Source organism: Lissotriton helveticus, chromosome 6 (assembly GCF_964261635.1).
Source record: "Lissotriton helveticus chromosome 6, aLisHel1.1, whole genome shotgun sequence".
NCBI lineage: Eukaryota > Metazoa > Chordata > Amphibia > Caudata > Salamandridae > Lissotriton > Lissotriton helveticus.
Genome location: NC_136067.1, coordinates 576,584,088 through 576,603,039, shown reverse-complemented (window position 1 = coordinate 576,603,039; position 18,952 = coordinate 576,584,088). Strand labels below are relative to the sequence as shown.

Here is an 18,952-nt window from a genome sequence, read left to right as displayed (position 1 = left end):
AGCTGTGTCTAAGAACTGACGTCAGCACTCGGAGGCGGCATCTAAGTACTCCGACGACGTCATCACGGCGCCGACGACGGACGCGGAGCCGCAGACGACGCCTACCGACGCGCAAGGGTACTGCTACGCAAAAATTTCTGGATCCAGTCTGACGCCTGGGGATATTCTAAGGTAAGGAATCTAATACTAACTAATGTCTCTTACAGATATATCGTTACACAAGTAGTAACTTGTGCATTAGGGTTACTTCGGATTTGTTCCAAAAAAGGTTCAAGACACAGGATAAACAATAACGGGGAAAGAGGGCAACCTTGTCTTGTACCCCTAGACAAAGAAAAAAATCTAGAGAATTGATTATTGACAAAAATACTGGCACGAGGAGAGGAATAAAGGAGTTTGACCAAGGAGATAAAGAAGGGACCAAATCCAAACCATTGCAAGGTATGGAACATAAATTGCCAATTGATACGATCGAAGGCTTTCTCTGCATCCAAACACAAGGCTGCTAATGGGGTTTTAAAGGTTTTGCTATGGGAAATAATATTGGAAAACATACGTGCATTATCAGCGGCTAATCTACCTTTTACATAGCCAACTTGGTCCGTTTTGATCAAAAATGGGATGAGGGAGTCTAGACGGGAGGCAAGATTTTTGGCAAAAATTTTACAATCGCAATTAATCAGGGAAATCGGGCGATAATTTTTACACTGGAAGTGATCCTTGTCGGGTTTGGGAATTATGATAATTAGAGCTTCTAGGAAAGACCCTGAGGCCTTCGCATTAGAAATAAAAGAATTAAAAAGTTGAAGCAGTTTGGGCACAAAGATGGCATGAAATGTAGAGTAAAACTCAACAGGTAATCCATCAGGCCCCGGAGCCTTAGATTTTTTTAGAGCATTGATAGCCTGAAGCACTTCCTGAAGAGTAATGTCTTTCTCTAATTGGGCAAATTCCTCGGGGAGTGACAGCGGAGTGGGGAGGCCCTCAAAGAAAGATGTTAAGTTGAAATCAGAAGGGTTTGTGTCATCAGTATAAAGAGTGTGGTAGTAATTATGAAAAACGTCCGCAATGTCTTTATCTGATGAAACTAATTTATTGGTAGAGTCATTAAAAATAGGGCCAACCGTTTTACGTTCAGATTTAATCTTGAGATAATTTGCCAACATTTTACCAGCCTTGTTTTGGCCTCCATGATACTTAGATTTGACTTTTAGTAGGGTATTGCATGCTTCAGTTGTGGCAATTTTATTTAGTTCAGTTTTTGCTTTAATTAGATTCTGAAGGGCATCAGTGGACTTGGAAGAAAAATAGGAGTGTTCAATTAATATTCTTTAGTTGGTCTTCATATTTGACTCTATTTGCTTTCTTCTTTGTAGCTACATAGGAAATAGTGAATGCTCGAAGAGCAGCTTTGAAAGCATCCCAATTATTAGGGATAGAAGTGTCTAATGGGTCGTTAAACGTGAAATACTCATTAATAAACATCCATACTTCTTTCACAAAGGTAGTATCAGACAATAAAAATTTATTGAATTTCCAACGACTGAACCTAGAAGAAGTTAGGGTAAGATCAAGGACCGCATGGACAGGGGCATGGTCCGAAATGAAAATAGAACCAATGTCGCATTTATGAATTGAGGGAAGGAGTGACTTACTAACCATAATATAATCTATCCTAGAGCGAGTACGGTGAACATTCGAGAAAAAGGTATATTCCAGGGAGTCAGGAATGCAGGTTTTCCATACATCATAAAAGGGACGCGAGGTAATGGCAGATTGGAAACATTTATGAGACTTATCAGGGTGAAATTTGCTTGAGGAAAGTCTGTCAGAGAAAGGATCTAACCATTGGTTAAAGTCACCAGCAATGATAATATTTGGACAATCAATAGTGGAAATAAGAATTTTGATAGCATTCCAAAATTCAGGATCTGGCCGAACCGGACCATAAATGTTTAATAGAACTAAAGTCTTGTTTTGGATCTCAACCTTAGCCATTACCACTCGAGACCAGTTATAGCGCGCTTCTTGAACTATGCGGACAGAGACCTGATCCTACGGGAAGCCAGGAAAATGGGGGAGATCCGCCTGGAGAATACCACCATAATGATCTTTCCGGACTACAGTCAGGAGGTCTCGAAGCAACGCCGCTCGTTTGACTCGGTGAAGGCAAAGCTGAGGTCTTTGAACATTACTTACATGCTCCTTTTCCCCCGCCAAACTCAGGGTAATCTATAAAGACAAATCCATCTTTTTTTCTCACCCGGAGGATGTGTGGCAGTGGCTCGAAGAGAGACCTATTCTAAATAGTAGAGAGGCGGCAGGTCGAGCTGCGCTGGACAAGTCGGTACGAGAAAGGCCGCTCTGGGAGGTGCCGAAACCACAGCGGCGGGGAACACGGAGGACGCAGAAGAAAGCACCGGCGACACCATACGGGCCACGAGACAAGGAGGGCGAGAGAGGAAGCAGATCAGCGTCCCCGGGCAACGACTCTGTGGCGGGCTCGAGATTCAGCTGCCTGAGGAATGGAATCCGTTCAGACGGTGATGAAGTAGAGGACTCGGAGGACCGCATGTCCGGGAGAGAGGAAGAGGAAGCAGTGGACGACTCAGTGCACCCGCTGGTCACAGAAATCCAGCAATTGGAACAAGACTCCTCAGGCGAAGGGATGAATATGGACACTCAGGACTTGCATAAGTGATCATTGCTGTATGAGGATCGGGGAAGATAGCGGCTCGGCGCGACGGAGCACGCAAGTTGACACACCCCCTATCGTTCTTTAAGTTTTCAATACTGGTTATTGCTTAGCGTGGGGAGGGATGTGTGGGAGGGCGACAGGTCTTCTCCCTTGGATAGTTTCGGCCCAGGTTGGGATGCAACTGGAAGGGGAGGGAGGTGGGGAGGGGGATGCGGGGGGGAGTTGGTTCTTATATTGCCTCCTGTTGGGGTTTACGAGGGTTGTGGGGGAGGGAGGGGAATCCGTTGAGGAACAGCAGAGACACGCCATCCCACAGTTGGTGACATCCCTACTTCGAGGTCCCCCCCGGGGAAGATGCGAGCAACACAATGGCAAGTACATTAGACACCCCACACATGGGTGACACAGGGGTCACGGTGCTAACATGGAATGTAAACGGTCTGGGGTCAAAAATTAAGAGAGGTTTAGTTAGTGAGTACCTCAAACGACTGACACCTGACATCGTCCTTCTCCAGGAAACACACCTTAGAGGGAATCAGTGCGCATTTATTGCGCGAGGTCGATATGCTGTCCTAGCACACGCAGGATACACGACGGACTCCAGGGGGGTAGCGATCCTTATAAAAAAATCGACGCCGTTCACAATTACACGTACTTGGCTAGACCCACAGGGCACATATGCGGGAGTCCAGGGGATGTGGAGGAGACGTAGGTTCACGATACTCTCGGTATACGCCCTACCCAAGCTACAGTCTCGCACACTGAAGGCAGTCGCTACTATCCTCCTAGACACGGCCGACACGACCCAAGTAGTGGGGGGGTACTTTAACGATGTCATGTGCACCTCACAGGATAGGTCGGGGACACCCCACACAGTAGGATCCACAACAGCCCTAGCCCGGCAAATGAATACCATCGGTCTCACGGATGTATGGAGATGGCTCCATCCAACGCACGAAGCGTATTCATTTTACTCGGGGGCGCACAAAGTCTTCTCCAGGCTAGATTATATTTTTATGTCCAGACATGAGATCGAGGCGGGAGATCTAGCAGAATACAAGGCACGAGGGATCTCCGATCACTCCCCGCTATTTGTACAACTGGGGCGAGGAAAAGGGGAGAGGCAGACGCAATGGCGACTAGCGGCATGGGACATCCACACACCAGAAATACTTAAGGGTATGCGAGCGGACATACGGGTCTACATGGCCGAAAACGAGGGATCGGTAGACTCCGGAGCTACCCTCTGGGAGGCAATGAAACCAGTTCTGAGAGACCGTATTCAGAGTAGGCTGGGGGACGCTAGGCGGATTCGGCAGGGCCAGATAGCGAGAGAAGAGATATCCATCTTGGATTTAGAAGCGGAGTATCACCAACAGAAGGGTGAGGCGCGCCTCAGGAAATTGCTAGACACACAGAGACACTACAGGGAACTAGTCACGGGCGAGGCGCGCACCCAGGCACTGGCAACGTTACACCGGCTATACGATGTGGGTGACAAGTCGGGCGAACTTTTAGCTTGGTTGAGCAGGAGGGAGAGAGCGGCGCGATGGGTGGATCAGATCGCGTTAGAAGGGAACAGACGGGTGGACACGGATGGAGCCATAGCGGAAGCCTTCGCGGCCTACTATGAGGACTTCTATAGGGCCAGGGACCTGGGGGACGGAGAGGACGCCCAACGCTACCTGTGTGATATGGAGGTGCCGACATTCTCCGCAGAGGCTAATGCAGCCCTGGAGGCGGATTTGACGTTAGAGGAAATCTCTGAAGCTGTAACAGCGCTGAAACCGGGGAAGACTCCGGGGCCCAATGGTTTCCCGGCGGAGTTCTTTAAACGGACGGCGGATTTGTTGCAGAGACACATGAAGACCCTATTCACAGACTCGTACCAGGTGGGGAGTCTCCCGCCAGATTTAGCCTTGGCCACTATTGTCCCAATATACAAAGAGGGAAAACCCAGAGACGACTGTTCCTCCTACCGCCCAATCTCCCTCCTAAATACGGAGACGAAAATTCTGCCCACTGTCCTGGCTCGGCGGCTAAGGCAGGTCATTACAGAGTTAGTAAATATGGACCAATCCGGCTTTCTTCCGGATAGGGCGACCAAATTAAATCTCTGTCGTACCCACAATTGGCTACAGGAGGTCCGCGAGAGAAGTGAACCCCACTGGTTTCTCTCCCTGGATGCGGAAAAGGCATTCGACGCAGTCCACTGGCCTTTCCTGATGGAGACCCTCCGGCGATTTGGGTTTGGGCCCAAGTACTTGCAATGGGTTCGGCTCCTGTACTCCGACCCAAGGGCGCGAGTGCGGGTCAATGGCAGGTTGTCCCGTGAATTCCCAATTGGTAGGGGTACGCGCCAGGGCTGCCCATTGTCCCCCCTCCTGTTTACCCTTAATATTGAAATCTTAGCGGTCCGGATTAGGCAGAATCAGGATATCAGAGGCTTCAGGTGGGGCGTCTCGGACGCAACGCAGGAAAATATATCTTTGTATGCCGATGACATACTATTGTTCGTGACAGATCCAGACAGGACAATCCCAGCATTGTTCGGAGAGCTAGGCGAGTTCGGGGCGAGGGCGGGACACACGATCAATTGGCATAAATCGGTCCTTTACGACCCACAGTGCACGAAGCGGAGGAAGTGCCTACCAGAGCTGCTTATCCACACTAAGGACGGCTTCCAATATCTCGGCGTATTTATAACACTAGACAAGGAACGCTCCTTCACTGCGAACATAGCCCGAATAATGGTGGAAGCAACGACAGAGATGGACAGGTGGAGACAGCTCCCACTCACCCTGTTGGGTCGCGCCGCACTATATAAAATGGTCCTATTGCCTAAGCTTCTCTATGCACTCCAGAACGAGTATTATCCCCTACCACCTGCGACTTTAAATAAAATACATGCGGACCTGCGCTCCTTCCTGTGGCTAGGGAAACAGCCAAGAGTAGCCCTTTCCACATTGCAGCGACACCAATATAGTGGGGGAATCTCGCTTCCCAACCTGGAGGCGTACTACTGGGCGGAACACCTCGCCCCGATTAACGAGTGGCTACATGCGGCAGCCGATCACCCCACCTATGCACTAGAGAGATCTAAATGGTCACGCAAGTCCATAATACACTACCTCTATGGGGAGACGGTGGGTCAGCAGTTCCTTCCCGCCACCAGGATTACGTTAACGGCATGGCATAGAGCGACAAAAAGAATGGGTTGGGACAAGAGGATCACCCCTGTGGTGCTGCAAGTGGCTAGGAGAGCTTAATAAGCTGAAAGGCTTTAGGAGATGGGATGACATAGGCATCTCCACTGTGGGAGATGTGATAGCCAGGGGGGCTTAAAAACCTTTCAGGCGCTCAGGGATGAATTTGGCCTACACACCACCCAATACTACAAATACATTCAACTGAAGCACGCATGGAGAGCACAAAACACTACACTTAAAGATATCCCAGAATATGCACCACTGGAGGGTAGATTGCTACAGGAACAGATACAGGGAGGGGCAATATCCCTAACATACAAAACTTTGACCAACAATATGCTAGGTGACCTACAGGCCCTACGAGACAGGTGGGAGGCAGACGTGGGAGACATGGAGGATCTGGACTGGGAACTCGCCCTCATGCACCCCCGTGAGGTGGCGATTAAGTCACGACTCCGTCTCATACAATTCAAAATACTTCACAGATTCTACTTTGACAGGGTAAGACTCTTTAAAATGGGTAAGATAACGGACACAACTTGCCTTAGATGTCGTCGGCAAACTGGCGATTTCTTCCATACAATCTGGGGCTGTGAAATAATTCAAGAATATTGGGAGGGTGTGTTCCTGGAACTGGAAAACGTACTGGGGTGGACCTACCATGAGACCCTAGATTGGCGTTGCTGGGTATGAGCACAGAAGTGGACCTACCCCGCCCCTTACTTATCTTTTTAGTATTGGCATTAGTAGTGGCGAAAAGAGATATCGCACGACGCTGGGGGGCGCCCGAAAAGCCGGATATGGAGGAATGGAGGAGAGGATTAGATTTGTATATGGCGGCGGAGAGAGTTACTTATCGAGCAAGGGGCTGCCCCAAAAAATTCAAGAGAGTCTGGGCTAAATGGAGACAATACCATGGACTGGAATGAGACTTTGCGGACTAGTAAAATGAGGTCGAGGAGACCCTGGGTGGGATGGTATTCACGTTGGGGACCCATAAGCGATCTACGAGTACTTTACTGCCCGTTCTTGTGTGCGAGATTGATGGGTGTGACACACCGGAGGAGGGAGGGGACCAGGGGGGTGGGAGGAGGGAGAGGGGGGTTGGCGGGCTGCTGTTTCGGGGATTCTGTTGGTTTCTTCTATTTTTTTTCTATTGCTAGTTTTAAATGCAAAGTCTTCTACTGAGGGGTATGATATACAGTAATTAAACGAAAAAAAGTTGCGTGACTGACGGTTAGGGCGGAATGTTGACACCCTACCGTCTGCTCGTTTATTGCAGTTGTGATACTTCTGATGCAACAATAAAAAGAATTTAAAAAAAAAAAAAACCTTAGCCATTACCCAGCGCCCCTCATCATCATTTTGAGAGGACACAATTTGGACCGGCAACCCCTTATGGAACAAAATAGCAACACCCCCTTTTTTGTTAGCAGCGGGAGAAAATAACACTTGACCCACCCAATGCCTTTTTAGCTTAGAAGATTCAACATCTGCACAATGAGTCTCTTGGAGAAAAACAACTTGTGAATTAAGTTTGGATAAATGAGACAATACCTTTTGGCGCTTGACAGGGTGTCCAAGACCTCGAACATTCCACATCACAAAATTACACATGATGGAAGGTGAGGAGGAGGGAATACACTTGGGGTAGACACATTGCAGGAGAACAGCTACAAAAAAGGACACAGCAAAAAGATACATTACATAAGAACAAGATACCTAGTACATGCACATTGAGAGGACTAAAAACGCCCAAAATCATTATGACCAACAACAAGAAACATAGAAACCAGAAGAAGGAAAACAGAGATTGTCCAGGGAGAGGAAAAAATGAGAGTGCACATGCGAGAAAAAGAATACAGAAAAGGAGAAAGTAAGCAACGGAGAAGAGAGAAAAGAGAGGAACAGGAAAGAGATAAGAAGACAGAGCAAGGCAAAAACGCCAGGTCTGAGAGAAGAGAGATAACCAAAACATCTGGGGCGAGGAGGCGCCAAAGAGAGCGCGGACCCCAGTGAGCAACAGAAGAGCAAAGTCGGGCAAAGAAAAGATAGGACCTCAAAAAGAGGGATGATACAGAAAAAAACCATGACGGAGCCAGATCAATCAGATAATACAGTAGCGAGGAGACGCCGGATGGGGCACGCACTCCAACAATCACCAGAAGAGCAGAGAATGAAAAGAAAAAAAAACGAAAGGAAACACCAAGAAAACCTCTAGAGAAGAGTCAGTACAAAGAAGAGTTGAAAAGGATCCATGTTGACACAGAGAGCAAAATAGTATTATGCAAGAACAAAAGAGATATCAAATATTAGTGTCCATGGTAGCTGAGGAGACACTCTGCAGGTAGGCGTGAAGCTTCTGTGGATCATCAAACGAGCGGGTGCGACCATTGTGAGTAATTTTACAAAAACACGGGTGCAGGATGCCATATTGGATGTTCAACTGTCGCATCTGAGGACGGAGGTTTAGAAATTCCTTATGCCGGGCATTTGTTGCGCTGGAGAGGTCTTGTGAGATAAAAATATTATGGCCAGACCACTGGAGACGCCGTTTAAGTCTAGCAGCCTTAAGAACATTCATTAACTCAGTGAATTCCAGGAATACCAGGATAATACCGCGAGGCTTGGAGGCATTGGAATTAAGACGACCCAGGCAATGAGCCCTCTGTATGTTAAGGGGATGTGACGCAGGCTGGAGGTCCAAAAGTTCATGTAGAAATTTACGTATGAATGACACCATATCTGACCCCTCAACATTTTCTGGAATGCCATAAATGCGTAGGTTATTCCTACGATTTCGGTTTTCAAGGTCCTCAGTATGAAGTTTTAGTTTGTGAATTTCTTGTTCCAATAAAGGTACTTTAGAGGCAATATCCTGTATATCACTAACACGCTGTTCTAAGTTTAACACCTCGCCTTCCATAAACCCCATCTCTCCTCAATTTGTTTAAGCTTTTCATTGGTCGCACTCATGAAAGGCTGTAGTCCCCTTACTTCCTCTAAAATGGAGTCTAGCACAGGATTTGGCGAGGTATGGATGGGGGAGGGGGGGTCATTTTTTTGTCGTTAGGGTTTAGTTCCAGTTTGAGACGTCTTAGCGTTGTTTGGATCATGCCCCATGATGTAAGGAAAAAGGAAAAAGCCCACAGCAGTATATGATGGATGATTGGGGAAAAAGCAACCTCTCCGGAGATGAACCAGGATAGAAAACGTAGAAGCGTCCCCTTCAAAAGTAATGAGGAATAGTAGCTAAAAAGCGTGGTTCCATCAACTATGGCATAGACAAAGGTAGCATGAGCAACAAAATAAGCACATGAAGGAACTGTTCTGCATTTAACCTCCTAAGATGATGGCCGCGTATCACACAGGAGAGTAAAAAATCAAAACAAGTGACAGAGACCAGGTCAGTAATCAGGGCATTAACGCCACAGATTACGCCATACCATGAGGAGAGCTTGAAGTAGGCAACGTGATAAAAATTGGAGGTTGAGGATATATCTCATTAGTATGCGGCAAAGGAGTTATGGATAACTGGGTAAGTACACGGGCTCAGCGGCACCAGGACAGCGCAGCCGCCCGCATCCAGACATGAAAGAACTGCACCGCAAAATTATAAAAAGAGGCAGTGAACCAACTGCATGGTAATGGGAGTGTTGACAAAAGCTTGCCACAATGCCGCGAGATGAAGCAAGCATACAAGCGCAAGGCCATGTAATAACATTAAATGGTTTAGAAAAAATCTCCTCTGCAGAAGAAGGAGCAGCAGACAGTCAGACTATTAGGGCCACGGGCTCAGCGGCATAAGAGCGGCCGCCCGCACCCAAAGGGAAAAAAAATAAATAAACCGTAGAGCTGCATACCTTCCTCCGTAACGTGGATGGCTGACAGGAGGTACAGCATTAACAGAAGGAGAACATTGCATATTAAACCATACTTGCAGTTAATTGGAAACAGGTCGGCAACGCAACTCCCGCGCCAGCTGAGGCGTCCACTTCACAAACGTTGATGGATTTGATGAGGCAGGTTGCGAGAGGACGCGGGCTCGGCGGCACAAAATGGCGGCCGCCCGCGTCCCTAGATGAGGAGAATCAACCGCTCGCCATAACTGAAAGGAAACAGCAGAAAACCTGCGAAAAGCACGTTCGCTCGCTGCAGTCCGATTTCCCCCAGCAGAATCCGTCCAAAGGAGGCTCACAATGTTGCTAGGCGAGGTCCATATATTGGAGGAAGTCCCGAGGCTCAGCGGAGCTCACGGACGATCCGCCATCTCGGCTCGGCGCTTAAGCCACGCCCCCCCTAGGACATTTTATATTCTGCTGAAGTTGGTACCATGCCAGTAAGCCAATTACATTGAACATTCACATCCATTAATGTATCCCATTAGTCTGCCTTGTCTGAATTATATTCTTTCATTTCTGACTTTTTGTATTACATTTTCACTTTTATTACTTTTATTAAAAAAAAATAAAAAAATTACATTTCTTTGGCACAATTCTGTTTTGCAAACCCCTGCACACAATTAATAACGACATTAAACAAACAACCAGCATAGGAAACAACAAGGTACAGCTCTATGAGAAGAGACTGATGAAAGAAGGTGGTCCTTAAGAAAGAAGCAAGATGAGTCGAGAGTATAGACTGAGCCTGTTGGGAGATAATTTTAGTGTTAAGGAGCTAGTAATGAGAAAGTGTGGGCGCAGGGATGGTGATGAGATGGAAAACTAAATTGGGTGGCAGAACAAAGAGTACAAAGAGGGACATTGATACTAACTAATAGTGCAATAGAGAAAGCGAAGAAAAGTAGCAGGTGAAATGAAAGCCAATACATAGAAACAAGGGAAGATGATATGAAGGCAGAGAGGGACTGATAATGAGTAGGATTGAAGAAAATCAAGCAAGCAATTTGGCAGCGAAACCACCTTTAGAGGGAGGAGCAGTGAATACAGAATACGTGGAAGTAAGCTGTTTATCTCATTCTTACACATTGCAATGATGTTAGACTAGCTGGGGGCTTCCTACTGAGAATTGCCGTCAGCCAGGAAAGCATTGTGGAGCTGATATTGTGAATGACTATGTTGTTGAAGGGAATGATCTCTGAGGTTTCTCCGGAAGTGGCGTACTGAAACATTGGTATTTGGGATGATTGGGTACTCTGGCAATCATAAGTGCATTGCGGTAGACTGATACACGTATATGGAATGATCAGCATGAAAATAAAATAACCGAAGACTGATTGCATAATGCCCTACTAAGCAAAAGTGACCCTTACTTATTATATTCATATTTCACAAAACAAAATGTGTTAATATTGAAAGGTATTCGGATGTCATGCTCTTTTCCTCCCTTCTTCCTTCATCCATCTTTAGATGAGAGGAGGCAACTTGGAGAACCTCATTTTATTATTATAAATCCAAGACTCTATTGAAAGATGTGTTCTCTGAAATTGAGGTAATAATTGTCTGTAGTCTGGAGTGGTTTAGAACAGTTTTTGTCTAATGCAACACAGTCTACATCCGGCAGGCGAAGAAGCTCATTGCGAGGCAGCAGAGACTTCAAAATCTGGCAGTAAATATATATGCCTGAATCTGTGAATATGTGAACATATGAAAGCTCTGAAAACAATACCTCCCAGTAGATGCGAAAACACTTTTTAAAGCACTGCCCACTAGGCCCACAGGAGCAATAGTCCAGGATCCCCTCAAACACTTGCAACCGAGTATTCTTCCAATAGATAGCAGTGCTCATCAACAATAATTTACTCAACTGACCTTCAAACATCTGAAACATGCAGGAAGATCAATTCGAGTACAGGGTTCCAGGTAATAAAACACACTGAATCTAAACGTTTCAGAAAATGTCTGAAAACTGAATTGTACATCACCTATCGCTGAACATCCCAGCAAATGGATGTTGATTATTGACAAAAATCTGAATAGACACACAGATGCAACTTTCACTTTAGTTTCAACATCCTCACAACATTTAGACTCTTAATCTTGAGTAGTACCCTGAAGTTTCTAAACGGCAACGTGCAGCTCTACATACAATTCCAAAGTAAACAATAATGATTTGCAATGTGTTGCGTTAGCCATAAAAGGTGAAGGTAAAAGTATCTTCCCATATACCCTTCTGTAGCTTTCCATAAAACCACAGACATCCTTCATTCACTGCTTTATCTGACTTTTTCTTAGACTGCAGAGAAGCTGCAGTAGCTTACATGTTCTATCCTAATAAAACGTTGCCCTAATTCCTGAAAAAAATATGAAAGAAAAACTCTGGTAAACAAACTCCATTAAAAAATACATTTGAAGTTTGTCTGCAGACAAATGCTGAACCATAGCCGTAAAATGAGTTTGCAATGCAAAGACATAGTCTTACAAGAACTACAGTTCACAAACAAGAATGTAGAAAGGGGATTGAGCCAAGCCATCATTGTTAGAAGATGCATGTTACTCTACTCAGATATCTAATGCCATATCAACAAAACTGTGTGGTGGATGTTCTCACAGAATTTGGTATTTAGCACTGCCTAGTACAAAGATTACTGCTATCCGGTTCAGTGATAATCACTTTATAGACCTCAGAGAAATCCATGAGAGAAATGCATAGTAGGCCGTTCTGGAATCCAACTATAGCCTTCAGTATGCACCCAGATATTTGTTATTTTTTTCAGCTAAGACATTCAGATGTTTATAAGAAAGTCAGATGCAAATGGAAAGTATAAGATTATATACACTAAAAAAGTTCAATATATACATCCGGTGAATTACATGATCATTGTATGCTCTTTATTTTTTTTTAAATCACTTCAGATGGTACTGACTTTTTCAGAGCCATTTAATAGAGCTAGAGGATTGAACTTTCATTTTGGTAAGGATGTTAATAAAACGGTGCTGTATTATATTTACATACTTTACCTTTTATTCCAGTAATCCATGTATTTGTTATTTTTTTAGGTTTTTCCACTTGATTACATACTTATTACAACTATTATGATGTACTTCATCTTCACATCAATGTCTGGTATTCGAAATATGGGTATCTGGTTCTTTTGGATAAGGGTAAGTCCAAAATTGTATCATAAATATATCAGCTAAAAGTTATTTTTATTGTTTGTTTCAAAGAAAATTATAATTTTAGCATGTGTGGTTGTAGATGCACTTGCTCTGCATACTCTTATAATCTAGTGTTGGGCTCGTACTGCTGTAACTTTTGAGCCATGTGGTCTCGGTGACTCCTCCTCTGGTAGTGAACGCACATGGGCAACCGACTCCATGGCTAATTGTTCTTTTTCCCCACCATCGGGTTTGCACGTTTATGAATGCTGCAATCTGTCTCAACATGTTTTACACTAACTGTCATAGCTCGGGGCTTGCTGCCTTTCCTTCTCTTATCGTTGCTGGTAAGACTTTTTGATGGGCCTACTTTTTCTTCCACCTTCTCTGCTCAAACTGCCCTGCTCCTCATCACTGAAGAATTAGGCCTCCGGTCTGCCTAACCTTAGAGGCTACACATCCTCCTTACTGATGTCAGAGAATAAGAACGCACAGAAGATAATGGAATGGACGCCTTTGAATAGATGTTCTCAGTATCACTCAAAGTACCCATGGGCTGTCGATGCTGTCTTTAACCTGTGTGTCTCTCCAGAGTATGATGAGACCCACTGCAACACTTGCTCAATCCTTCAGGAGCAAAAAGACACTTTGGTAGCAGAGAGGCAGGTGGTGGGCCCACTGCAAAAAGTACTGATCATCTTTAGAGATGGTGCATATGTTCATCGAGCCAGACCACCTTGGTGCCAAAGAGGAATTGGGCAAATCTCCAGAAATTCAGGCCAACCAATCCAGAACCAAAATCATCGGCTCAGACTCCGGGTAACACGGAGAAGTAGTTCAAGAGGAATAAGAGGCGCCAGAGGATATTCCGTCAACCTCCGTCAAATCCTGGACTTGTGTGAAGATCATGTCAAGACATGTGAATATGGTCAAAACCCAGATCTCTTCTAAGAAAAATACGGGGCTAAGTTGAAGCACTGCTGCTCCAGGGTGCAGGCATCAAGCCCCATGCATAAGCCATCGCCGCTCTCCGGTATGTCACCACCCTCCGGCTCTGGTCAGCTCTGAAGCAATGTGTTGGAGCTGAGACGGGATCCTGCCAGCAGCCTTGACCTCACTCTTCCCTTTTCCTTCACCCCTGCAGCCCATGAGTCTGAGACCACATGTTGGTACCAAAGTCTCAAGGACAATGCTTCCATTGATGCCAAAACCACAGTTGGTGCCAAGAACACAGTCAGCTCTGAGGTCCTCCCCAGCAGACACTGAGGAGAGGCCAACCCTTGAAAAGCTCCAACAGTGGCTAGATGAAAGTCAGTGCTGCATTATCTTCCACCCACTCACATTCAAGATCTCTACTTCAGAAAAGACTTTGCCTAAAAAGCATAGACACACCTTAGAGGACACTCTAACTTGAGTCATTCCTCTGCTACCACTAACCCACAAAAGGCCTAAGGACAAGGCTGCCCTTCGATAGTGAACACCTGTTAACCCAGAGGATGATGAGATGTTGGAAAAAAAATAAGGAAGAAAACAGACATCGCTTGGGTCATGGTTATCCTTTAAGTTTCCTCCACCAGGGTCTCCTTTTGGAGAGAACAGACAAGGGGTCAGTTCAGGGGCCCTTCTCCAGAGCCAACTAAGTCCTATCAATAACAGCAGCAGAGTTACCATCAACAGGGAGGTGGAGGTTACACACAGGACACCTTCAGAGGTACCAGCTCCAAAGGGTAATTCTACCTCCAAGAACTGACTTGCCCTGAAACCCACCTGATCACACAACACCCTTCAGGGGAAGACTAGTGATTTCTTTGCTGCTGGGAGGAGATCACCGCATGTATCCATTATTGAGCAGGGCTACAGCCTCATGCTCATCTCAACTGCACCAAAAATCCCACCACAAACACACACCCTCAGCCCAAAACACCTCGCCCTATTGCATGAGGAGATTCAGATGCTCTTCTCAAGGGGGCCAAAGAGCTAGTACCCCTTCAACACTGGGGAAAAGGTGTGTTCGAGGCATGTGGGCTGCTGAATTCATATCTACAGCATAGATCGCCGCCTAGTGTTGGGTCCGGATGATTGCACATTGTTGTCCTGGAAGAGTCTTCGAAGTATCACGAGATAGGTGGCTCCTCCCCTGGACTACAGTGCGCATGGGCATCGACTCCATCCCCAGATTGTTTTTTTCCGCCATTGGGTTCGGATGTACTTTCGTTCTCTCAGTTCGGAATCGACATATTTTTGGCCTTTCTTTCTCTCTTGTCGTCGGTATTGTTTGCGTTCGGTGCCCGGTTCTGTTCGGACTCGCCTTCCGAGTTCGACATTCACAGAGTCGCGTGACTCTTGGAGCTCGAGGCCCAGTCGCCGCAGCAAGACCCTCGACGAAGTGACATGGAACGGAGCCCGTTCAAGAAGTGTCCCGTGTGCGGATCGAAGTACCCGCACATCGACGTCCACCGGGTGTGCAACAAGTGCCTGTCGCCGGACCACGATGAAGCCAACTGTATGGCTTGTTCCAGGTTTCGTTCGAAGAAAACGATTCGGCTTCGGCGCGTGGCGCGCATGGAGGCCCGGCAGTCGGCCCCGGCACCAGTGGACATCTTCGACAGCGACGAAGCAGACAAACACGACGTTCACCTGCAGATTTCGCCTCCAGCGGAAGACGTCGCAGACGACCCTCAAGTGGATGTCGAAGACCTACCCGTAGCAGACGTCGTCGACGAGGTAGGAGACAACGATGAGGCCTATGGGGCCATGGAAGATAGCTCAGAGGACGAGCTATGCCCCGTTCGAACTCTTACTAAGGCTCAGGTCGAGGGATCGCCTATCCGCCTTACCCAAGACCTTCTCCCAAAATCCACAGCCCCGCCTCCAGGCCCGGCTACGGACGCTTCGGCGGAGCCGCCATTGAAGAAATAGAAACCGAAAGTGAAACCTTCGGTCTCCGAACACCCTAAAGTGGTTCAGTCGCAATCGAAACCGAAACCTTCTGATCCACCATCGACACCCTCGTCCTCCGGGGTGTCGGGACAGCCCAAGCCGAAGAAGCACGTCGACCCGGCCAAGTCGGTGAAATCCGTCCAGCCGAAGCAGCCTACGGGCGTCGAGATGCAGCCCAAAAAGGTCGTCCAGACTCCGTCCAGCAAGGGCGTGGAGCCGAAGTCCGGATCCAGTATCGAGCCGAAGCCGAGCAAGGCCGCGGCACCGAAGGCCGCAAAGGGCGTCGAGCCGAAGACCGGCAAGGGCATCGAGCCAAAGGTTGCCCAGGGCACCGCCACAGGCACGCCTCGGACCGACCAGCCACAGTCGTCGACGATCGAGTCTTCCCACGTTGCTGGACCGAGGTCGTCTGTCGTATCGGCGAAACCGTCCGCTTCATTCACGAAGCAGGTCTCGGACTCACTCAAGCGTATCAGGGACAAGGCCTCGGCAGAAGACCCCAAAACGCCTTCCGCGTCGAAACAGTCGGTCCCCACCTCCAAGTCATCGACGCCACTCCTCTTCACGTTACCGCCGAAGGTGGCACCGAAGGCATTCGCACCACGGGCGGCGCCCGAAGTGAAAACGCACAGTGCTGTGGGGTCGACGCCTACTTTCCCAGCTGGGGGCTCAACGCATCGACCACCATTACTGGAGGAACGGTCGGAACGCTTCATCGATGCCGACACTGGGAAGCTTACGCTTTAAAAGCGGAAAATTACGGCGACAACGCCTTTGGAGTCGTATACCATTCCTTTAAAGCGCAAAAAGCCTGCTTCTGATGCACCAGTCTTGGTCGAACCATTGACTCCTCGGACTCAAAGAGTTGCCACGCCCTCGCCAACTTATTCCGATGCCGAGGATGCTGGGGATCAAGATGACGAATACAGCTTCCCGACCTACGCTGATCCTGATGCACAACAGGACGCATGGGTGGACACAGGTGACCAGGGTGACCAGGGAGATCAGCAACCCACTCTCGACCCTCAGATATACAATATCAGAACGTCTCCCACTGAGGATTCTGCGGCATTCAATGCCTTGATTGAAAGGGCGGCTAAGAACCACGACGTTGAACTCCATGCTGACCCTGTGGAGGTGGACTTCGTCTTTGACACTTTTTCAGCAGCTGAAAAGACTGTGAAAACTCTCCCAATGCTCAAAGGGGTCCTCAAACATGCTGCGGGCATTTTCAAGGAGCCCACTCGGGCAAGGGTGGTCAACCCTAGAATTTAAAAGAAATACCGACCAGCATCTGGCAATCCCACTTACATCAAGGGCCAGTTGCCATTGGACTCTCTGGTCGTTTCTAATACCCGCAAGAGGGCGAATTCACAGACCACGGGTGAAGCTCCTCCCCCGGACAAAGAGTCAAAAGTGCTAGAGGCATCGGGAAAGAGAGTAGCAGCTCAGGCGGCCAATATATGGCGTATCTCTAACACGCAGGCACTCTTGGCACGCTACGACAGGGCACACTACGACACACTAGAGACCCTGTTGCAACATCTCCCAGACCAATATAAGGAGGCTGCGGAGATGCTTATCCAAGAAGGGAAGCTCATCTCCAACGCTTATATAAAGTGTGCACTGGACGTTCCCGATACTGCAGCCAGGGCGATTAACACCAGTGTGATGTTAAGGCGTCAGGCGTGGCTCAGAATCTCTGGATTTAAGCCTGAGATCCAAACTACCATCCTCAACCAGCCAGTTAACCCTGACAGATTATTTGGTCCTGAGGTGGATACCACCTTGGAAAAAATAAAAAAGGATACCGAGACTGCCAAGTCCATGAGCGCTCTCCAATCCCAACAGTTTCGGGGGAGCACTTTTCGTCGCTCAGGCAATAGGGGTGTTTCCAGAGGCCAAATGTCCCAGCAAGCACAGTTCAATAAAGGTGGTGCGCAATCCTCATACACCAAACAAAATAGAGGAGGTTATCGGGGCAACAACGCCAAGGGCAGAGGCAAGGGCAACAACAACTCCCGTTCCTCCGCCTCCAACAAACAGTGACGTCCTGTCACTGCCCCCCGACCATCCCACACATGTCGAGGGGAGACTCCAGCAGTTCCTGCCAGTCTGGAAAACCATCACCACAGACAGGTGGGTCAGGAAACTTATCCAGTACGGTTATTGTTTGGAGCTCACATCCACTCCACCCAACATACCACCAAAACACCGTCCTATGTCCACAGAGCATTTGCACTTATTGCAGCAGGAGGTTCTCGTCATGCTGCAAAAGGGCGCTATAGAGCTCGTGCCAGTGGAGGAGGAAGGCACAGGGGTATACTCCCTGTACTTCTTAATCCCAAAGAAAGACGGGTCCCTCAGACCTATTCTAGACCTCAGGCCCCTAAACCAGTACATTCTCTCAGAACACTTCCACATGCTAACGCTGCAGCAGGTTCTTCCGCTCCTCAATCAGGGAGACTTCCTCGCAACCTTGGACCTCAAGGATGCTTACTTCCACATTCCACTCCATCCATCACACAAAAAATACCTCAGATTCACCATTCAAAATCGGCATTATCAATTCAAGGTCCTCCCTTTCGGAGTGACCACGGCCCCCAGGGTGTTCACCAAATGTCTGGCGACAGTGGCGGCGCACCTCAGGAGACAACACATCCATGTCTACCCTTATCTGGACGACTGGCTGGTTCAGGCGAAGTCGGCCCAGCAGTGCGCCGCCGACATGTCCCACACCATTCACATTCTTCACAGTCTGGGGTTCTCCCTGAACTATCCAAAGTCGCACCTTCAGCCAGCCCATGTGTGGCAATATCTAGGTGCGACAATCAATACTCTGGCAGCCACGGCTCAGCCAACTTCAGCGCGGATCACCAACATCCTGTCGCTAATCCAACAGTTCCAACGGCAACACTCGCTTCCTGCAAGAGTGTTCATGCAGTTGATAGGCATGATGGTCTCCTGCATTTTCATAGTCCCGCATGCGAGGTTACATATGCGTCCGCTCCAGGAATGCTTAGCGCATCAGTGGAATCAGGCTCAGG

At 47.7% G+C, this 18,952-nt stretch overlaps 1 protein-coding gene across 1 annotated transcript in view; it reads left to right on the top strand.

The window, feature by feature from the left end:
• LMBRD1 (LMBR1 domain containing 1) overlaps positions 1-18,952 on the top strand; it is an 890,221-nt gene that overhangs the window by 538,913 nt on the left and 332,356 nt on the right. The window contains exon 12 of the mRNA XM_078648011.1: positions 12,867-12,971. Within this exon, the coding sequence (XP_078504137.1) occupies positions 12,867-12,971 (105 nt within the window). The remainder of the gene's footprint in view (positions 1-12,866; positions 12,972-18,952) is intronic.